The sequence below is a fragment of the Liolophura sinensis genome, chromosome 1 (genome assembly GCF_032854445.1).
Source record: "Liolophura sinensis isolate JHLJ2023 chromosome 1, CUHK_Ljap_v2, whole genome shotgun sequence".
Classification (NCBI taxonomy): Eukaryota; Metazoa; Mollusca; class Polyplacophora; order Chitonida; family Chitonidae; genus Liolophura; species Liolophura sinensis.
The window spans coordinates 50,871,522-50,895,370 of record NC_088295.1 but is presented as its reverse complement, the minus strand read 5'-3'; the positions used below and the strand labels follow the sequence as shown (position 1 = coordinate 50,895,370).

The 23,849-nt window shown below is 41.1% G+C and overlaps 1 protein-coding gene across 1 annotated transcript; it reads right to left on the bottom strand.

Annotated features, from left to right (window-relative positions):
* Positions 1 to 884: 884 nt before the first annotated feature.
* LOC135482228 (uncharacterized) lies at positions 885 to 23,510 on the bottom strand. The gene is made up of 6 exons (XM_064762105.1): positions 22,921 to 23,510; positions 6,984 to 7,334; positions 4,799 to 5,182; positions 3,820 to 3,936; positions 2,759 to 2,843; positions 885 to 1,837 (listed from the first exon to the last, which is right to left on the bottom strand). The coding sequence occupies exons 1-6, from the start codon at positions 22,973 to 22,975 to the stop codon at positions 1,243 to 1,245; spliced, it is 1,587 nt and encodes a 528-aa protein (XP_064618175.1). The 5' UTR covers positions 22,976 to 23,510; the 3' UTR covers positions 885 to 1,242.
* Positions 23,511 to 23,849: the final 339 nt, after the last annotated feature.

Sequence of the window (23,849 nt, the reverse complement as noted above, 5' to 3'; positions counted from 1 at the left end):
GTTCTAGCTAGAGCGCTATCACCACACGTGTATGTATATATCCATGTCCACACACCATTACGCAGCGTTTACAGTATTACGCTGTAAATTAGAGAGCACTTTAACCACTTATTGAAGAGACATCATAAAAACGTTGAAATTCTGCATGTCTTGCTCGGAGCCGGTAATTGTTTGTCCAGTATGTCTCTGTATCGTATCATGGTAACTGTATAATCCTGCATCGACTTCTTAACAACTGGTGATACGATGAGCGAGTCTCTATACAACAACAGGTAAGAGTGAGCTGTTGATTTTCGCTGATGTCAGACACACATGAAATGTCCATCGGTCCACATTTGGCTGATCACAGATAAGTATCTACACCAACATTCAACTTGCAATCTGTGCGACTCTTCAGCGTTTCTCTATATCCAGTATGTGAAAAGTCCTCTGAATACCAGCTTTGGGCTTCATTCTAAATCAGACATACCACAGTTACAACACACAAAGCTTTTAAACTGAAACTGGGATGTGCATTCACAGATGATACATGGAGTGACAAACACTGTGCGCGCACCAGTATAAGCGAGAGGCAATGAACGAGCGATGGTAACGGTATGGTTTCGGCGCAGAGTAAGCAAGTTTCACATGAGACGGTAATACGAAACACTCGATAGTCAGTCAGGAAAGAGTAGAAGGAATCCATCGTATAAACACTATTTCCAACTTTTCTGAACAATGTACCCAAGCATTGTTTCACATACGTCAATTTGAACTTCTTTATCTTCGGCCAGAAGAAACATTACTTTTAATGATTTAGGCAACGTCTTTCATCTCTTTCACCAGACTTCAGGGTCCCAGTAAACCATTATTTATTATTGATCAGTGTTACTTCTTTTCTCTGTTCGGTAGCACTATATAAGCATTCAATCGCCGCATTATTTCACACAGTGTTCATGACTTGCAAATAACTGACAATACCTGCAGTGACACAAGATTGTTGATTTCTGTGTGTCGAAAAAGTAACAAGAGATGGTCGATTAGAAAAAAATGGTTAAAAATAAATTGGTTAGGCTACCCGAACGCTTGTACGATTTGGAGAGCAGGCTTTGGAATAGAAACCTTCCAAAAACAGCTTGAGCTTGAGCATGTACCCTTGGGTGTAAACCATGGGCACTACTGTTGAGTGTAAACTTCGTCCATTCACCACACTAATCTAGGAGTGACACTTAAATGTTCCTTTCTGCAGGCAAATGGCCCCAGTTAGTGGTGGTAATGTACTGACTCGTGCGTTGTATTTTCTGCTGCAGGGTTCTCCTCGGGAACGTAAGGGGGAGGCCACTCTTCGTCGTCCGCAGCGTTGTCCCCGTACGGTTCCCAGGGCGTGCTCGTGGCCTGGTTCCTGGCTTCGTGTGAGCCTTGAGCACGCGGTTGTATTGATGCATAGTACTGAGCGTATGGATCGTGCACCAGTGGACGTCCGCGAGGAAACGTGGCCGAGCTCATGCAGATGTTCTCGTACAGACCGCTAGGCGGCGGCGGCGGCGGAACACTGTAGTCCGGAAGAAACTCCTGCTGCGAAGACGCAGCCATTGCTTGTGAGAAGCTGTCCGTACTTCGGAACGATTTCATTGGACCCATATCTTCATTTTTGCGACTTTCCATGTTCCTAGGAACAGTGTTGTAGGAGGCTTTGGAAGACTTCCTGCCCCTTTTATTGTTGGGAGGTTTATGCTGAGGCAGTGTGTTGGAGTGATAGCTGCTGGGATCTCCTTCTGGCGGTTGTTTTTCCGGTGACATTGGGCTCGTGTCATTCGAGCTTCCTGTCTTCATTTTGTCCTCCTTCTGCGATTTGCGGCTGTAACAGAAATATTCATGCATAGTGATACCAAACAAACTTACAAAGGTAACGCCGTTTTAACCAAAATAAAAAAAAATCATCACCTGTGAGATCCGGCCTGTCTTTCCTGAAATTTTAGCTGAGCTTTAGACATTATTTTGGACATATCAGCACGGAATCCATGCCACAGCTGTCAGAAATACCACCAGAGCACTTCCTCGGAGAACCCGGCTTCATTTAGTTGAATTTAGGAAACGTCGTCACAAAACTTAGGCCTCATGTGCAGTTAACTACATAGCCAGTTGTGTAATTTGATTGGCAGTGCCCGAGAGAAACCCACAACCATCCACAGGTTGCTGATAGTACGGCCAGACGGAAAGCCAGCATGAGCAGGACTTGAACACACAGGGACGGAACGGCATTGTCCACGTTAAAACATGTACCATGTAGAGGTTAGAAGACGTCAGCCACCCATCATACCAGGACCCCCTGAGATTCAAGATCACGTCTATAAGATGGTGAATGTATCGTTCTCGTGTGTTTTTCCGAAATGGCCATTGTTTTTGCGTCCGATAATTCTTGGTCTCTCTGTACGAAGCTCCCCCATGTTATAAACTACCCTTAATACCGTACAACATAGTAACGCAATGACGTCGCTGTACTTGTCTGCATACAGACCATACACTGACGTTTTGCACCTGATTAACGTAGGCCTATAAGGCGGAGCACGGTTTCAGATTCTATGATAGTCTCACTGCGACCACTATTAGTGGGGTCCACTTTGTTAAAAATACCGCAGCTTCAACTCTTATATACCTGCAGAATACATATTCCAGGGCCACATACTATTTGTAGCAATTTTGTCTCCAGTGTCCGTTGGTAAGTGTTGTATAAATATTTAAAGAAAAGACCTACTTTAGGCTATACATCAATACATACCTGATAATGCGACACTGCCAGCTAATGGCCATGACAATCAGGACAACAAACACGCACACGGCTAAGGCACATCCCGCCAAGATTCCTGAAAGAAAACAGTGGCCAAGACACTGAAGCTGCCTGCTGTAATGGTTTTGAATGACTTACTGGCGCTAGAAAAAGTGGTAAAATGCGAAAAGGTATAGCTAAAATAGCATCATAAGCTTTCTACATATTTTTTACGTGACGCATTCTTTGGTCCATAAGACAAAATGATATGATTTTTACATACGAACTGCATGGCCTCATTCATTTATTCATTCATTGGGTTGTTGGCTTAACATGTTTACTATGTGAGCATGGTGAGCACGATCTTCGTGAAAACAACACGATTTCAAACAAACAGTCAATTTCAGCATTATTTTATTTATGACGGGTATCCTAGAAGCATACCGGTGGCATTGCTGAAATATTTACAAGGTTATCTCACTCGATCGCGATTAAAAAAAAAAACAAGATTTTGTCGACTACAGAGACAGTGTGTACTGACACTGTGCCGACTAGTATGTATTTATTTATTTATTTATTTATTTGAGCGGTGTTTTACACCGTCCTCAAGAATATTTCACTTATAGTCCTACGGCCAAAATTATGGCGAGAGCGGGGTACAACCCACGACCATCCGCAGGTTGCTGGCGGACCTTCCCAGACAGGAAGAAAGCATGAGCTGGACTGGGAGACCCGGGGTGGGTGGGGGTGGGGGATGTAGGTGTTCTCCCGAATCATTGCGCGCGCTGACGTGCTAACACCCCTCGGCCACGGAGGCCACTGTCGACAAGTACTTTACCTCTCCACTTATATAGGCAAAGGAACATCGTATATCGAAGTACCATATTGATTTTGTAATTGGAAGCAGAACGATCTAAGTATATGATTGACACAGAGAAACAGATTGAAGCGTTCTAATAAAATAAGCGTTGTAATGAAAGAAGCATTACGGCATACTTTAAAATCAAACGTCTGCCTTTAAGTCAGGTGAAATCCCTGATCACTTTACAATTCCACGTCTGCTAAATATTTACCTATGCCAATGTATCTCCTCGTGCTTTCGTCTATTCCCGGTATTTTGGCCGGCTGGTATTCGTTCCACTGCACGGATGGCCCACAGCGTACCGTCAGTCTGTGCTTATTGTCTGTGGCTGAAGGGACAGACGGATCAAGGCCGTGAACTCATAAATGATTGATTGAATACGATACAGCCCTTAGCTGCACGGGGACATGTCTGGCGGCGCTGTCTGAGGAAACATGGTAAGGCCTAGGTTAAGACGGCCGCGACACCTGCGGAATTCTCAAATGGAGGAACCATGGGTGGGAATTCAGCTGGACGGTCGATCTTTGGCTTCGACATGAACGAACCGGCTAATCTTGGCAAACAGTTCCTTATGGCCTTGACTTTCACCGGAGCACATGTGAACACCAGTGCAGAACTAGTAATGTCTTAATAACTGCTGGTAGTGTATTAACCCACCATAAAGTTGTAAAACCTTTGCGAAAAAAACCCCAGTAAGTAGAAAGAAACTTAACAAATTACTGTGCTCCATAGCCAAGTTTAATATGTCATTGTTTAAATTATCCAAAAAAAAAAAAATGTATTTGATACAATATTCGGAGTGGAACATTTTCTTGGGCTAGTTTTCGAACCCTTGAGGTAGATCATTCGCTGTCGTCTAAAGTAGGTCAGTGGCTGTCTTGCGTCAAACTAAGGTGGGGATGATGACAACGTTACTGAGTAATTAGTCCCAGTCTGTAACGAAAATCAGTTGACTTAAATATCTGCTGTTTTTGAGCAAGTCAATCAGCCCTCTTTGACCAATGCCCAATACAATATTAGCCAAGAATTTATATGAAACTATTCGCCCCAAAACAGTAATACACGCTTATATGCATTACTTATTCTGACTCGCTATATATTTATCAATTGTTAACAATAAAAATGTACCTAAATCAACGAACATTGTCACAGCGGTAACTGGTTATATACATATGGGCTTCGACACTGACCTTTGACCGCCAGCCACACTCTTCCCCGGTCCGAGACGGGATGACTGTACAAAGTGAGAAGCCATTTGTTCCCTCTTCCACTGAATACTTCTCGGTAACCATACATTTTCTGGTCGTTGCAGTCCAGAGAAAAGTTCTCATCTGGTTCTTCATCCGATTTAATCATCAATTTCTGTTCACATTTCCGAGGCCGGTATCCGACCCCTGTGAATAAGACGTCTATTGCTTGTATGCTGATGTTAACTCTGGTATCCCTTCCAGCCGTAACCAGGCAATTGCATGAAGAGTTATCTCCCGACATGGAGGATGGATAGGCGGCGCTACTGATGTATAGCTGACTGTCAGTGTAGGTACTATCCACACAGAATTCGCTCACAATTTTTTCTGCAATTTAATACTAAATATTAGTGAAGACAATAGAAGAAGATACTGTACAACGTTTATGGGATCTTTAGCTTCGACGATTTTGCTCTGACGTTAGGTTTGGCAAAATTTTGTTCGGCCAAGGATTGCCAGATATATTTCACATGGGCAGGTAACTGCATCAGGCATTAACGTTGATTTGGAGAGCCATTATTGGCCAAACAAAATCTTTGCCACACCTATCGTCAGAGTAATCTCGACGCCCATAGAGTAACACCCCTAGAGCCAGAGCTTAAGTGAAATTAGGTAAAAAAAAACTCACAACGGTGTTAATTGCAATTTATAAAACCTATTTGGGCTTTAGTGAGAAAGCGCCGTAAGATGCATTGCCAAGTGAATGGTGAACTTGGCGAGATGTGGAAGCAAAACTTGTGATTCTATTTTAAACTGTCATTGATGTTACAGCTTTGGAGCATCGTGCGCACATGAACAAATCTATATAAACCATAATCACTAAATGTGCTAAACACGCCAAATCATGCATTGTTCAATTAGCTCGATCAGTCCACTCCATTAACCAACTCACAACCATTCTCCAGACAATCCAACTTCTCCTGTGATATTTATCGATTAGGTCTAGATACTTTGCAAGAGCTTTGTCATTTACAAGTTGGAACGATATGAAAATAGTGCGAATAATAGAGCTCAAGGCTTGATTATATCATATCCGTCAAAAAAGATGAAGATTACAGATGACTGTGCTTGGACATTGCCAATTATGGTTTTGGCAAAACCCTATGTAGGTCATCAGAACTTTCAAAGGTTCTGTATATTTGCGATAACTTATAACGGTTTCTCCTTAGCGACTATTTTAGACATAAACATCTGAAAGGCTGTTTCCATACCGGTGCTCCTGGATATATGTTATAAACGTTCTCGGGATTGCATCAGTTGTTTTTTCATACCATCAACAACTTCTCCAAATTATCAGCAGTCTATAATTGTAAGGCAAAAAATTTTGTATTGTTACAAGCATCCACTCAAATTGTTTCGCCATTGCCTTGGGGTATAGGCTACACAAAAAGATCCAAGTACTATTCAATGCAGCAAGCCTCAGAATTTTTAAGGTGTTTCGGAAAATTACTTTTATTTCCTGGCAATCTGAAACCTGACAACCAATCTATAGTTTTTTGTACGTTTTTATTTTTCGTAATGAGTGCCTTTCTTAAACTGCATCATAAACCAATGTCATTACGGGACATAGAAGATAATTAATTGAAAACTTGTCCTGATTTTACTCGTTACCTCACACAGCCTTGTCGAGAAGAACCTGCATTGACCATTACGTCAGTGGAGGGATTACAGCTCGATTTTTGGTAGCTATTTCAGGCTTATCTGTGTTTTAGAATAAGCTTGTCCTTTACCCGATCAAAACAAAGACCGATAATTAGAGTCTGGAATTTCCTCTGGACTAAGCGGTTTGTTAGCTCTTAGTGGGCTATCTGCGATAATACCACATAGGTAAAGGTGGTTTTCTAAAGTTTCAATGTAAAACGCATCTTTTTATGGACCCTGTTGTTTGCAAGGTTCTACCTTGACGAGATCACGTGAGGTTATCTCTATTTGGGACATGCAAAGTTCCATTTGATACTGTAATGATCAGCCATGTGCTATGTTTCGAAGGTTGTGTTGGCCTTAAAGGGCAAAACCTTTAAGGTTGTCTTATGAATGTCATGATAGGGATAACTTTATATTCTATATTATGCTGCAAACATGGAAATGTTAAGTATACATAAGCACTAAGCCACCCGTGTGTACGTACCTGGCACACAGTCGAAGTCGACCTTTATGTAGGAGAGATGAAATCCGCAATTGTGATTGGGCATCTCCCCAGTGGGCTCCGAAGAGCCATAACACGAATCAAGCCCAGAGCAATACGTGTTCATGGACAATATGGCTGCTTTGTGTGAGAAGACACAATCGTCGACAAACGGCGCACAGCAGTGGTCGAGACCAAGCCTTCGCTGGTCACAGTACTCCCGATGTGAGCCGTACAAAATCGTCCTAATAGCGATGGCATGTTTGGGAGGGCACCTAAGGCTGGCATGGTATCCTTTACAGGAAGACGTGGAATGATGCTGCACGAGGCCGGTAGATGCTGCCAAAACCAAACCTAGAAAAATAAAACAAAACATGATGCATTATTTCGTTTACTTATTTGTTTCCAGTTTTACGTCGTAGCCAAGAATATTTCACTTATACGACACTGCACTGGGCTATGGAGGAAGAAAGCGAAGAAATTCGTCGCGTCTCCCAAGACAAAAGAAAAGAAGTAGGAGAGATTTTATTAACTTGTATTTCTGTCCATCAAAATGACACGTGAGTTAAGCAGGGAACTTTGTTCTTTCTTTTTAGCCTCTACAAAGACAAACCTTTAAATGTTGTACGCAGGTAGTACCCATAACCCAAGAATATTTCATTTATACGACGCTGGTCTGGGTTACCAATTAATTTGGGTTGGTCAAAGCTTGCCTGTGTAAATAAAACGAAAACAAGTCTCAAACTCCTCTGATTAAAAACTGTTTATAATATGTGGTGTTTTAGATGAAGCCAATAGGCGTTGCATTTACAAGGCATCGTCTTTACTTTACATTGTGTCACGTTACATGTTAAGCCATCGATGTTAGAGTACTGGTAGAGTTTTGATTCCCAGGAATAGTTTTATGTGTTCATAAGAGCCATTCGAAAGGAAGAAACAGACCATACATGGCTGCAACCGAGGGGCTATTCGTCTATACTCTCGTTCCGAAATCATGACGAGCTGAAGATATATAGTCGGTATATATGCAAGGTTAAACTGTAGGAAAGCTTTCCAAGGATGGGCTAAATTTTATCAGTCGTTGAGATGGTGCGGTTCTAAAGTTTCCACTGCTCTTTTTGATTCAGAAACTACAATGCCGCACGAAACCGCAAACCTTGGTCCTTACTGAAAGGACGAACAATTGCTCTTTGGGCAATTGCCTGGAATTTGACTGTGCTGTAGGGGTACGGAGCGGGCCTGGAAACTGAGCGAAGATGCAGTCTTGATCTTGATTGATTGGACTCAAATCATCCCTGGGTACCGATCGATGGAAGTATGCAAGGGACTTGAGCTTATATAGAAATGAGGACTGCGCACCACAGTTTAGGCCACAGATTTCCCATTCTCAGAAGGCAGAACACCAAAAAGGCCAAACTCGAGCAGTCAGTTATCTCCCAGAAACGAGTCGAGTTGGCTTCGATTCTGCGCATCATGCAATCTCTATTAGAGAAAGCTTCTATATTGATTTTCCTCATTAAATATTGCCATAAAGGCGCGGAGGAGCGGAGCAATCTAACTGACAGTTCGCTTTTAACTTTTTGGTCTTGTTTCAACATTACCCCGACGTCGATCATCACAGCTTCGTTCTAATTGGAACTGCCCTACCAATCTGTGCTGAAGAGCTGTACGGTTTAATTCCGTATGTCCGCGTTCCTGCCCTCATGTACAAAGCTTTTGTACAAGACCGTCTGTTATACATCATGAGCCTGTGATGAATCCGATCAACATGTTTGGCGACAAAAGTGCGTTTTTGGCATATATACGACCTAGGTCTATAGGCCTATAAACATTACGTTCATATAGTCTTATAAGTTGTTCGTACGTGGGAAGGTCTGACAGCAACCTGCGGATGGTCGTGGATTTTACCGGGCTCTGACCGGTTTCCTCCCACCATAATGCTTGCCGCCGTCGTATAAGTGAAATATTCTTGAGTACGGCGTAAAATACCAATCAAATAAATAAATGAATAAATATAAGTTGTTCGTGTGCAAGGTTGAAAACACAACACGAAGAAACCATCAACCTAAAGAAATAAATAGCATATCGGAGGCCATCGTCTTAAATTATTGATATATTTTACACACTCTAGATTCGTCTGAGTTCCCATATTGAGAGTATTTGGGATTTTACCATGTATATTTGTGTAAGCTTTAAAGCTGAACACTGTGTGCTGCCAGAAAACCAATTGTATTACATGTATGAAATTTTGTTTACTTTACAACAAGTTGGAAAATCGGCTATATTTAGTGGCCTGCAATGAATGATTTAAAGCACGTTTAATTACAAATCTCCTATGACGGAGAGAACCAAGACATTAAAAACAATTCACATATTCAATTTCCACAATCGCTACTATAGGCTCGGGGCCTCTTCATAACTACAGCTCTGATGTAATAGTTTCTATTCAATAATGTATTGTGTGCGATTCCGACAAGTCTTTTTTCTGCCAGCTTAACTCAATTATCAATTTGAACCCATTAATCTTTATATCTCTGCAACGCATTTGTGTTAATCGCTACATTTTTACGAGCGGTTGAGGTTTCCAATCTCTACAAGATGTAAATATTGATGCGTGCAATTTATTGATCAGAATTCCTATGACATTTAAAGCCGAATGCCAATATGGGTTAATTGGTGATAATGTTAGAGATTAAAATCCGCTGTGGCAACCAGTCAAGACTTTATATGCTGTTCCAAGCGCTGCACAAATCCATGTTCCAGCCAAGCTTATTCAGATGTCGGAACGTTGTGACTGAACACAGCTCCCAAGGTGCCTATAAAACAGCCACCAGGCAGTACAAAACATCATAAAAATGAGCAAGGTCGTTACGTGACTTCCGTTCTAATGCGTAAACTACTTCACGCACCGCACTGAAGTATTAGGTATCAGGAAGCTGTGTTATCAATAAAAACAAACCCATAAATATAATAAACAGAAACACAAAAGCTTTGTTTGGATGGTGGTGCTGACTGGCGGTTACGGAAACAAAGTAAGATGTTTCCTTTCTCAATAACTCTAACTTTGATTATGATATGACTTTTGATAAGGTCCCATGCAAACCTGTTTAATCATTTCTATCAAGAACGACTGCCGTATACAATTAAGTCAAATGTTATTAAAGGAAGATCTTTTCTTGCTGTGAGAAAATATGCTGCACACATACAACATTGTCCGTGACCTATTGAGTGCAACTTAATTTGTTTCTCGTCCAAAGAAAGAGAGCACTGAACATCTGATTATGGACAAGGAAATGACAATGACATCAGAAATGTGATCAGCTCCAGAGTGGCTGGGCGGTTGTAAAGACAATTGGCTGACATCTTTTACGTGCAGTTAGAGCTTAGCGCTTCTCTAAGCTTCTCTAAGTTGTGTGGTGCCTTGTCTACCAGTCTGCATGGCAAATTAGACGGCTGTGTACATCACAGTGGTAAGGCTGGCTATATATCCCTGTATATGTCTACAGTAAGCCCAGAAAGACAATCAAGCTGTAATGTAATGAACTGTAAGCTACTGTGGGACAACCCCTGCCTGCGTGATTTACTGCCCTTATATGGCGTAGAACACGGTTCTGGCCAATTGCGATATCATTAAAGCCACTGATAGTCTACATTTGAACACGAACGGTAGGTAAACAAAGGCATGAGATAAGGTACTGCATCATTTTAAGTCTGACGCCTTCATTCCTTGTTATATAGCAATAAATGCCGCTAATTTCAAAATACAGGTTTGTCCTCATCGCAAAAAGTTACACACATACAAAAACGCAAGACGAACAACACTTGTTAGAAACAGAATATTGTGCAATGTGTGTTCAGGAGAAATGAATGTAGAATGTAAAATGAGCAAATAAATGCCTTTCCATTAACAACACAACGTTCACACTGAAAGAAACGACATAGGTAACCAACAAAATGGCCTCGGTACTGAACATGCATCAAGTTGTCTGTAATCAAGATTGGTTTCCCTTCGGTTCCTACTTTTCTCTTGCAGCTCATGTTTGTGAAGGAGAAACTTTTTGACACTATAAACTGTAGAAAAAATAGTAGCACTAAAACTGCAGCACTCATCAGCCCTGCATATTACATGTAGATTTGGGTGATTGCTTGAGCAAAATCTTATCCATTTCTTTTGAACAGAGCATGGCGCTTACAACAATTGCGCAAATTAAGGCGATTGATACACAAATCTCTCCACAGTTCCATGTTTTTTAAAAATACATTCAGAGATACAGTGGTGCACGAAAAGCTGAAAAAAATCACTTCGAACGGATTTATCACATCGATCGCGTTAAACAACAATATAGCGTTAAGCAACAATACAGAGCTTATCAACAATCAAATAAGGTATGGCGTTAAACAACGGTCAAATAAAGTATGGCGTTAAACAACGGTCAAATAAAGTATGACATTAAACAACTGTCAACTAAAGTATGGCGTTAAAGAACAATGAAATAAAGTATGGCGTTCAACAACAAGCAAATAGAGTATGGCGTTAAGCAATAGTGAAATAAAGTATGGCGTTCAACAACAGTGAAATAAAGTATGGCGTTCAACAACAGTGAAATAAAGTATGGCGTTAAACAACAATGAAATAAAGAATGGCGTTCAACAACAAGCAAATAGAGTATGGCGTTAAGCATCAATGAAATAAAGTATGGTGTTCAACAACAGTGAAATAAAGTATGGCGTCAAACAACAGTCAAATAAAGAATGGCGTTAAACAACAATGAAATAAAGAAGGGCGTTCAACAACAAGCAAATAGAGTATGGCGTTAAGCATCAATGAAATAAAGTATGGCGTTAAACAACAGTAAAATAAAGAATGGCGTTAAACAACAATGAAATAAAGAAGGGCGTTCAACAAAAGTCAAATAAAGAATGGCGTTAAACAACAAGCAAATAAAGAATGGCGTTAAACAAAAGTCAAATAAAGAATGACGTTAAACAACAGTCAAATAAAGAATGGCGTTAAACAACAGTCAAATAAAGAATGACGTTAAACAACAATGAAATAAAGTATGGCGTTAAACAACAGTCAAATAAAGAATGGCGTTAAACAACAGTCAAATAAAGTATGGGATTAAACAACAATCAAATAAGGAATGGCGTTAAACAACAATCAAACAAAGGATTGAGTTAAACACCAGTCAAATAAAGGAGGCCGTTAAACAAAAGTCAAATAAAGAACGGCGTTAAATAACAATCAAATAAGGAATGGCGTTAAACAACAATCAAATAAAGAATTGCCTTAAACAACAATCAAGTAAAGAATGGCGTTAAACAATAGTCAAATAAAGAATGGCGTTAAACAACAGTCAAATAAAGAATGGCGTTAAACAACAATCAAATAAAGAAGGGCGTTAATCAAATAAAGTAAATAAAAAAAATATAAATCTGAAAAATGACGCGTATATCGCGCAACATACTGGAACAGAAAACATGCCTTGGCCTGTAAATTGCCACATCAGCTGCCTCAAACCCCATCTTCAGAAGAGTCATCCACAAATAGCGTCCCAATAGAATCATGATAATAACATTTTGGCACATTCTACACATACCAGGTGTCGATACGACATGGCTCAAGTATTGACGACGCAGCGTTTAGTCATAATCATTCATTCCTCCACAGAGTGTCAGGGCAGTCGTCAGCGTATAGCCTGTATTGGCGAAGTGTTGGTTAAATTAACATACAAATGCAAAGACTAATGCACTAACTCGTGACAACTGATACCCTGGATTAAACATGGGGTTGTGTGAAGAAGCACTGCTCCATTATTCAATGTAGCTGTTGGTACACAAAGGAATGCGGGCCGTTTTCTTCTGTTATTTATACGGGAATACAACACCTAATTCGATTGTTCCGCGTTTATGTTAATTGAGGTCAGTCATGGCCGGTCTGTGGAGACTGACCACAGCCTGACTTACACAAAACAGGCGTGCCACGTGACCCGGAATAAACCCGATGAGTATTTGGATGTGTATGAATGTATACATGGCTAAAAATCCAGCTCGACATTTTACTCCGTTTTACACCAAGCGAAAATGTTTTCCGACCAATAGCATTCTGGATTCCCAGCATTTCTGTCGTCGCACAAAAAGGGCACAACGCGTCCATGAACATGGGATGGTTTTAATCGCAAACACACAAACGGCATGAAGTTGAAAACGTTCTCAGGAACAGGCAGATATACTGGTCAGTTCGATTTGGTTGGTTTGTGCAAAGTTCCCTATAGCCAGAGTAATACCGTGCCTACGGTTGTGTGGTATCTATTGACCCACATTTGAATGTGAATCAGATCTTGCCAATATAAACCGTGACTAAAGATTCTCGTTAACTTCATCTCGTTTTACCGCGTCTTATCTCACAAAATATGACCACTCATTAAATGTAGGCCTATTAATACCGCGTCTTGCAACCTCTCGCTATAGGCTATATGTTCAGACTGCATCTACAGCAGACACCATTTTGCTTCCCCTGGCATTATGTTTACGCTGCACCTACAAACAGGTTCTACTCTGCTACCTCTCGCCTTTTGTGTACCCTGCACCTCCAAATAGCACTGTTATTCTACCTCAGCCTTTATGTTTACACTGCACCAACAAATAGCACTGTTATTCTACCTCAGCCTTTATGTTTACACTGCACTAACAAATAGCACTGTTATTCTACCTCAGCCTTTATGTTTACACTGCACCTCCAAATAGCACTGTTATTCTACCTCAGCCTTTATGTTTACACTGCACCAACAAATAGCACTGTTATTCTACCTCACCCTTTATGTTTACACTGCACCAACAAATATACACTATTCTGTTACTTCTCACTTTATGTTTATACTGCCACTACAAATAGGCAGTGTTCTGCTATCTCTCAATTCATGTTTACATTGCATCTGCAAACTAGCAGAATTCTACTATATCTCGCTTTATGTTTACACTGCACCTGCAAATAGGCACTATTTTGCTACCTCTCGCATTATTTTCAACTGCACCTGCAAAATGGCAGAATTCTGCTACATCTTGCTTTATGTTAAAACTGCACCTACAAATAGGCACTATTTAACTACCTCTCCTTATACGTCCCTTCTTCTAAACAAAACATGTTTTCTTGTTGAGTATGTAATCCAGTCTTGTGGCTTCTCTCACATTTCACTTCTACCCCTCATTGATTCAAGAACGATTGTTTCTCGGAGGTGTCAGACAAAGGTAGGATGTTGATGTTAAATTAATCCCTATCGGACATGGTGAGCTACAGATATTGATTTAGTCCCAACAAGGCCCTTCCATAGCGACAAAGCCTGGAAAACCTTTCATATGCCAAACACTGGAGAAAAAAAGCGCAGAAACGGACCAGTGTTCTACAGTATAATACCACTGCATAAAATTTGACACAAAAGAGCATGCACATGGAAGTAAGGTCAAAGAAGGGGCCATAAGACCGGTAGATATTTTCACAGATAGGAATTTAGGGCGAATAGCATCGGGATCTGAATCGGAATTCTTAAGAGAATTCTTCTCCTCATCAGTGAATAGTCGGTGAGAGTGGAAAGTCCAGCAGTGTTGAGTAGGCCTACTGGGTTATCTCATGTACAGGATATGAGAAGAAAGTGCAGGACTGCCTGGTTCCCGATATCACATAAAGCTGGTTTCCAATGAGCCTCGCCAGACGTTACAAGCAAAGCCGACGCAAGACTGTGTGGAATAAAAATCCAATATTTTGATCTTGATCTAAAATATTTACAGTGAAATCAAATCGTGTCAAAAAATAGCCTCCAATATGTCACTTGAATGACATAGCCTAATTCCTTTCAATTCTCATATCATCTGGATGCAGTTTGGTATGTAGAAATTCTTTGGATCCATGCAGTTTGGTATATAAAATCCTTTAGATCCATACAGTTTGGTATATAAAATCCTTTAGATCCATACAGTTTGGTATATAAAATCCTTTAGGTTCATACAGTTATGTATATAAAATCCTTTAGATCCATACAGTTTGGTATATAAAATCCTTTGGATCCATACAGTTTGTATATAAAATCCTTTGGATCCATACACTTTGGTATATAAAATCCTTTAGATCCATACGGTTTGGAATATAAAATCCTTTAAATCCAAACAGTTTGGAATATAAAATCCTTTAGATGCATGCAATTTGGAATACAAAATCCTTTAGATCCATACACTTTGGTATATAAAATCCTTTAGATCCATGCAGTTTGGTATATAAAATCCATTAGATCCAAACAGTTTGGTACATAAACTCCTTCAGATCCGCACAGTTTGGTATATAAAATCCTTTAGATCCAAACAGTTTGGAATAGAAAATTATTAGCGTTGATACATTTTGGCACATATACTTTTATACTATGGAAATGTGAAACTCTTTCTTCAACTGGATTCTCAGAACTGGATCAAGCTGGGAGAAAATACTTGATGTTCTTTGTATGACACTTTGAGTGATCTTGAAATAAAATGTATATACAAATAATTTAAATTCAAATTGGACGTACATTTCCCGTAAACCTGTGTCAGACAGACGTACATTTCCCGTAAGCCTGTGTCAGACAGACGTACATTTCCCGTATGCCTGTGTCAGATAGGCGTACATTTCTCGTCAGCCTGTGTCAGACAGACGTACATTTCCCGTCAGCCTGTGTCAGACAGACGTACATTTCCTGTCACCATGTGTCACACAGAGGTACACTTCCCGTCAGCCTGTGTCACACAGAGGTATATTTCCCGTCAGCCTATGTCACAAAGAGGTATATTTCCCGTCAACCTGTGTCACACAGAGGTATATTTCCCGTCAGCCTGTGTCACACAGAGGCACATTTCCCGTCAGCCTGTGTCAGACAAAACCGAGAAGACATCTGGGCAACAATAAGCTGACAATAAATTTTGTTTCAGCTTGTAGGAACTTGCCATTACTCTTGGATTGAACTTGACAGAACATGTCATTATAAACCTTGATTTAGTTTTCAGGAATCTGTCGTTAAAATTTGATTCATTTTGCAGGGACTTATCATTAAACTTAGATTCAACTTACAAGAACTTGTCATTAATCTTTGCTTCCTCTTGCATGAACGTGTCATTATGAAGTCTGAATCAGTTTACATGAATGTGTCATTATGAAGTCTGAATCAGTTTGCAGGGACGTGTCATTATGAAGCCTGAATCAGATTGCAGGAATTTGTCATTAAACATTGGTTTAGCCTACAGGAACGTGTCATTAAACTCTGCCTGGCTCAGCACCACGCCCTACGCACCATACGCACTAAAGTACATGTCCCCGTCTTTGTTGTCCGGACCGTAACAACAGGTCATAAACATGTGCAGAGGAATTCCAAATATCCTGGTGAATAGGACTCAGAAGAAGAAACTAGAATGAGAGCTGGATTTCTCCAGCTGCTTTTGGCATCTCTAAAAAAGGTCATGTTTAAATGATTCTGCAGGCAAATTACTTAAACTTCACTTAAAGTCAAGGACAAAGTGAAAAAATCTGACCCGGTTCAGATCACAACGATAAACGATCTTAGACCCGAGACGGCACCAGCTGGTCTTGGTATCATCCAAACCCTTCATCTGACATAAATACGGAAACAAATCTTGTTAGACAAAGGACAATCTATCTTTCTTCCGACCATGCTCACACGTCTTTTGTTAAGTCCTAAATCAACAGCTAGAGTAGCCAACCTGTTGGGAATCGCAACAGCCATAAACACGCCCTACAGTTTTAGTGCGACCATCGTGATGTTGTCAGTGCGTACAGTGCTAAATTACAAGAAGTACATTTGAACGTAATTCTGAGGGCGTGGCACTGTGTATATTTGTTGCGCTTATCGTTACCTGAGGAATCTATGTCATAACTTATGTTCCATTATTTGTAATTCCTTAAAGGAGCAGACGACAAATAATGAATACACTATAGTCCAATAGAAAGCCAATGCCTGCTTTCTTGGAAAATAATAACATTTGTGAATTTTTTTTACGCTTAAGCGAGGTGTTTAAAATTCGCGGAACACCACGAAGACATGTGAAGCACAGAGAGTATCAGCCAATCAGCGCCCCTAAGCATACAATGCACAGCTAGGACACGAAGTGACATATACGCGATGCCTAACTCATTTTTCTATAGGTGCCTTCATCTCGTGTGCCACTGTATTGCTACATTTTACCTCAACGAGCCGATTAAATGAAGAACTGTCAGATCCTGCCTATCTTTTAGGTACAAGAGATAGTCTTAATTCTGGAATATAATGCCACAGTGCTGTTATAACAAGACAAATCAAATCGACATTATTTTCTCCCTCCGTCGTCAGAAGAGCTGCTGGGCGTCGGCTACTTCACATTTGAAAATATGACTGCCTGTATTACCCACTTATCATGGACTGAGCCAGATTTTGAAATCAGAGTGTCTCCTTTCCAGTTTTAGTTGTAGTAACCTTATCTCTTTCATGTTAATTTCCTTAGAAAAGTGTCTCAAAGACCCCCTTGGCTATGCCCACCTGGTGGGCCTACCTACCACTATTCACCTCAGGATCTCCAGTGAAATTAATTTTCCATTAGTTCATGAGGAAGCTAGAAAACTTCCGGTACCTGTCTTCATTCATATTCAACAGGGGCCTCCGTGGCTCAGTCGGTTAAAGCGCTAGCGCAGCGTAATGACCCAGGAGTCTCTCACCAATGCGGTCGCTATGAGTTCAAGTCCAGGCTCATGCTGGCGGCCGTACGTGAGAAGGTCTGCCAGCAACCTGCGGATGGTCGTGGGTTTTCCCCCAGGCTCTGCCCGGTTTCCACCACCATAATGCTGGCCGCCGTCGTATAAGTGAAATATTCTTGAGTACGGCGTAAAACATCAATCAAAAAAAAAAAAAAAAAATCATATTCAACATTTGCTGTTTTTTAACTTATAAAGCAAACTTGCATAAATGAGTCATGGCTGAAGTTTACTATAGGGATCTCAGTCCTTTTCCTCAAATACGCTTTTCTTCCTTCACAATGCATTATCAGCCAGCACTGTTTCTGTTACCGAATGTCTTTACCATCAGCGCTTTATCTGAAAAGTCGGTTACTATTTGCCGTATTACGGTTATCTGATATTCGTTGACAGTCTTCATAACCTGCTTTGTCTGCCATTTCGGTCTCCTTTCCAGGGCAGTTATAGCTTGTGTGATACGTACAGACATATAGCGACGCACTCTGATTCATTGTTATGCCAGTCGATTCTGTTCAACATTCCCCTAGTCGTGTATAGTTCCGTTGTGCTCATAGCCCAGCAACAATTAACCGCCTGCAGTTGGTCCAATATCGGACTGTTTTATATGTTTGCCCTGTAATGATCATTCAATCGTTTAACGTATAGAGATGGATTGTATGGTTTATACATGACAATGCTAGCTTCCGTTCAACACAGTTCCAACTGATTCCAGGGTATCTGTAGTAATAGTACTTCCATTCAGGTAAATTCCACCGAATTCCATGAGCGTTGTCACGTACTAGTACCTCCTCTGTTCAAAACAATCTCAATCAATTTCATGCTTCTTGTCGCATAATCGTCAATATGTGTTCAACATAACCCCAACCAATTCCATGTTACTAGTCGCGTAATCACATACCTCTGTTCAACACAATCCTGTCAGTTCCAGGTTACTTGTCGCATAATCATATACCATGTTACTTGTCCCGCAACCATATATATCTGTTCAACGCAATCCAGGTCAATCCAGGTCATTTCCATGTTACTTGTCACGTGTTCATATGCCTCTGTTCAACACAATCCCAGTCAATTCCATGTTACAAGTCGCGTAATAACATACCTTTGGTTCAAGCAACTCCAGTCAATTCCATGTTACTCTTCGCGTAATCACATACCTCTGTTCAACACAATCCAGTCAAATCCATGTTACCTCTCGTGTAATCATATCCATCTGTTCAACACAACCCCAGTCAATTCCATGTTACTTGTCAGTCAGGTAAGGCTATGTACTACTGTTCAACGTAATCCTACACAATCCTATGCTACATATACTTGTCGCGTATTTGTGTATATCTTTTCACGCAATCCTATTCAATTCCATATTTCTTGTCACATAATCGTGCCTCGGTTCAACGTAGTACAAGTCATTTCCTTGTCACTCGTCCCGCAACCCCAGCTAATTCTATATTACTTGTCGTATAACCGTTTACCTCTACATGGCAATCCCAGTCAATTCTTTGTTACTTGTCGTATAACCGTTTATCTGTTCATCGCAATCCTAGTCAATTCTTCGTTACTTGTCGTACAACCGTTTATCTCTTCATCACAATCTAAGTCAGTTCCTCGCTAATTGTAAAACTAGTGAGACTTTCCCAACCAATTCCATCGTTGACAAAGCTATCTTGAAAGTCGCCAACGATGCGGACTACCCTATAAGCTAAGTCTCCATTCTATCAATATCTACCCAGCATTGACGCCAATACTAACTGTAGTTGCTCATTATTTATTAATTTTATGTTTTACCCCATACTGTAGAATCACGGGGTAAACAACGGGCCATGGTCAAATTACTGAAAAATGTGTGCAACCTATACAGGGCCTAATTGTGGAAGACAAGTACTTTAACGAACTTTAGATTGCATAAATTTCTGGACGCCCAGGACTGGGTTCGAACCCGCCCTCCATGTGTTCCAGTGACTAAAGGCAAGCACCTTAAGGTCATAAACCGTCTTGACACATCGGTAATATCCTAAGTTAATCACTATACAGAGAGAAAACATATTTCCTTGTACAATGTAGGCCTACAGAAATTAAAGTTTAGGTATACAACAGAAACATTTGGTGAAAAACAATCGCATTTAATAACTATGGTCTGTAGTTTTAGATTATGTACATAAAACTTGGGTGACGTTTCTTAAACATCAGACATGGATATCCAAGTTATCTTGTTTACATCCAGAGAACATCTGTAGTGCCATCTGGGTACGGCCTATAGGCTCTGTTTGTTCAACACTTCTTTTCAATGGTGCTTTACTGTGGAGAACCGAAATTTTAGTCTTTGTAACGGGACTTCGGTCGACATGTGTTTTGTATCACAGGTTGTGTTGACAAATTCACGCACGGGTAAATTAACTACTGCTTGCTGCTCTGAAAAGTTAAGTCTAACGGAAGTCCTCGGTGGAAGCTTACTGCTGGAAGTGAATTCCAGATTGCTTGTCACCAAACACTGAGCACTTTGTCCGGTTGTTCCCGTGCTTCCTCGGAGCTTACATTCTCATCGCAACTTCACCCATTCGCTTTATCACCCTTCGTATTACTGGAGGCATACTATGGCCTTTACCAGCCATCATTCATTATATGCCGGTACAATGCGCATGATCAGTGATAATCTTGCTGTAGTCTCTCAGTGTGTGGATCAAACTGAAGCCTGAAGAACGTTTTTTTTTTACCTCTTGCCGCTTTAAACCCAATATCCGTCCATTTTCTAAAACGAGACAACGCTCAACAAAAGTATGACGGTTCTGGAGTCAAAGTTCTGGATAAAGCCGATAGTAACTGGGCTAAACTACCGGTGGTGATATTGAGAAGTTCGAGTGCTCCGTTCACAAAGAAACACGCCAGCCACTTGAGAATGGAATAATGACATGGGCTTGGGAGGTTTTCCCAGGAAAAAGGTCAGCCGAGAGAATCATGGCAGAGGGAATACACATAGCGTATAGAGGCTACAGCTGGGGTGAAAGAGGGGAGCGAGTAGTCGGTTATTACCATGTCATCTGGCCTATGAGCTAATCTGTCACTACAAGATCCTGAAGGACACACAGAAAAAAATACACTGCGAAATGCTTGCTTAGGGATACTATTTGTGGCATGTTATTGTCAACGTTCTACCTCTCATTTAAACAAATAGGTGATGGATTAGATCAAACAATGTACTGACAGTGTCTAAGCCTTCGTATCTAGCCTTTTACGATCAAGGTTGTCCGTTAAAGACTTGCAGTTAATGTGGCACAACAAAACTTAACCTTTAATTATACACTTTAATTGAACAATACGACTCATCGCCACTAAACAATTCCAATAAACTGGCCGAGACACTCTTCTTTAATAGCTCTCGTTCACCTTTAATTGCAAGGTGAATTAAAATACGGTCCATCTCTGTGGATGTTTTATTATGATCGCAAATATCATTCTAGTCGACTATAACATCAATGTGTGTTTCAGCTATACACAACATCCTTAAAACTTATAAGATATAACATTTCTTTCAAATACGAACAAAAGCTGTAATAATTTACTTCGCAAAGTATGACATTTTTCTCGCGATCAATATATCCCCCCAAAATAACAAATTTGCCTGGATCTGTCCCGTCACCAAAGCGGATTCATATGGATTACGTAGCATAGCCCAATACCAGGGCATCAGCCGTTATGAATTTCCCATGAATAACGACTGATCTTACTGATTTTATACGTCATGCTAAACACATCGTGATATACGACACCTGGCAAAGTCTTGAATAATACACAGTGGAAAACGGACCGAATTGCTCTTGCGTTTCACCGTCAAGGTTGAAATCAGCGCTAAAAAGACACATCCACGTTACGAACCGCATAGCGCGTGGCGTCGTAGCACAGCGAGTGAAAAATCTCGGTGGGTGTGAAGGTTTTAATCAGTCAGTCATCTTATCAGGGAAAATCACACTCAGGGAAAATCTGTACTGTTTATCAGGTTTGGGTTTGATCCTTCCGGAGAATATGATGATTTTTTCCTCTGATCCACATGCATGGTTATAATCATTACAGTGTGTCTGTCTCCTTAAGACTTGTGTAATCTAAATGCAGGTGAGGGCTTACCCTTTGGCTGACTAACTAAATGAAAGTACACATGCCATGAATTCCCCTATGTTTCACAGTTACGTAATTGCTATGAACAGGAATAAATATGCAGTGCACTTTTTTCAATCACTTCATATGACACTGAGTAGTGAGACCTGGATGCAGTATACGCAGCATAGGCTGGTGATCAAGGATTGGAGCGGTATACAGTAATGGCTAGTAAGTGCACATGGCATTGGCTAATGAGGATTGGTCGTGGTTTATAGCATTAACTGCTGAGGATTGGCGGTTGTGTATAGCATTAGCTAGTGAGATTTGGGTGTGTTATATATAGCATTATCTATAGTGAGGATTGGTCGCGGTATATATAACTACCTAATGAGGATTGGTGACGGTATATAGCATTGTCTGGTGAGGATTCATGGTGGTAAATATATCAGTAGCTAATAATGATTGGGCGCGGTATAAAGCATTGACTGGTGGTGATTGGGTGCGGTATATAGCATTAGCTGGGGAAGACTGATGGCGGTAAATATCACTAGCTAGTGAGGAATGGGAGCGGTATATAGCATTAGCTGGTGAGGTTTGATGGCCGTAAGTATCATTAGCTAGTGAGGACTAAGAGCAGTATATAGCATTGACTGGTGAGGACTGGGTGCGGTACATAGCGCAAACTAGAGAGGAATGGGAGCGGTGTAAAAACCGGTGGTAAGATGTGAAAGCTCCTTCATAACTACTGTAACACAACACCATAATGCGCCCCACAGAAACTTGGAAAACACCCGCAATCTTTTTACACGCCGTGTAGCAATAAAGCCATGTCAACCCGATCATTTCATTACACCACTGGGAAGTCTATAGCTTACGGATTCCTGCAGCGAGACTAAAAAGAGACAGGGGAGCTAGCGAGAGGGTGGCTTAAATTCCGAACTCTATGAAGCTCCGGCGTTTAATTGGAGATGAGACTTAAAACTAGCCAGCCTGAGGTCGAATATACGCTGCGCTTGGATTGTCGAAATAAAAAACGCAAGTTGACAAAGCAAAAAAATATTATCAGTCAGTTTGGGTGCATGGCCTACTTACCGGCGAACAGCTGTAGAGTGAGTGTCCCTAAAGTGGCGGCGCCTGGCCTCTTCATCTTGCTGCCCCGGCTACGTCCCCATCTACGTCCCCCACATCCTGGCTGGCGCTCAGCTATACGTATATACGTACACCAGCCTTTCTGAAAAGCCGCCGCGGCGCTAATCGCTCGGATCGATATAACGGTGCATGCAACACTAAACCCTCATCTGTAGGCGCTGTAATCTACTGTAATATAGTCCACGGCTCGGCTCATCCGTAACCACAGTGGCCAAGGCACGGCCGATTCCCTCTCTAATTGACCCAACACAAATGTCAGTAGGAGCAACAACACAGTGAGAGAAAGAGAGCTATAGTCAAAACACGATACATAAGCTGGGAATAATATTGCGTTAACCAAAATTGTCCCCGACTCTCTCTTTCTCTCTAATACGAAGCCGTTCCTCTTTGTTCCGCAGTACTGCTCTCCGGTCGCCTTCCTCTCCGATATATAGACAGCTGGCTTGCTCCTTCCTCTCATACGTAATCCATATTCTGACTTCTTTACGTTTTCCTTCTATGGAGCCTTCCAAAATCCATTAAAGGCTACATTTCGCTACATTTGGCTCTTGGAAAGGAAATGGCAACAGTGTTTTGGCAACCCTTCAGTCATTAAAGTGTTGACATTAGGCAGTGTTAAATACGTTATGGGTTCAGAACTGTCCTATAGCAACGAATGTCCCTAAACGTATCGTACTCATGCGCTGCTGAATTCCCCAGGCAAACACTAAGTAAGGTCCTTTGCCTCGGATAGAACCTTACTAGTAGCAAAAACGACCACTGACGCTAATGCTGCGGATAACGGGTAAAGGGTAACTGCTTCACTGGGTCCTGAGTGTTGATCAGTGCTGGCTTTCTCCGCACACTCAAGGGCTGGGTAAGGACTGGACAGG

Excerpts from the sequence above, each read along its gene's own strand:
- LOC135482228 (XM_064762105.1), bottom strand. The coding sequence starts at position 22,975 with ATGAAGAGGCCAGGCGCCGCCACTTTAGGGACACTCACTCTACAGCTG. Across the intron at positions 7,335-22,920 it reads CACTCTACAGCTGTTCGCCG|GTTTGGTTTTGGCAGCATCT; the intron begins GTAAGTAGGCCA and ends TTATTTTTCTAG. Across the intron at positions 1,838-2,758 it reads TGGCAGTGTCGCATTATCAG|CCGCAAATCGCAGAAGGAGG; the intron begins GTATGTATTGAT and ends TTTCTGTTACAG.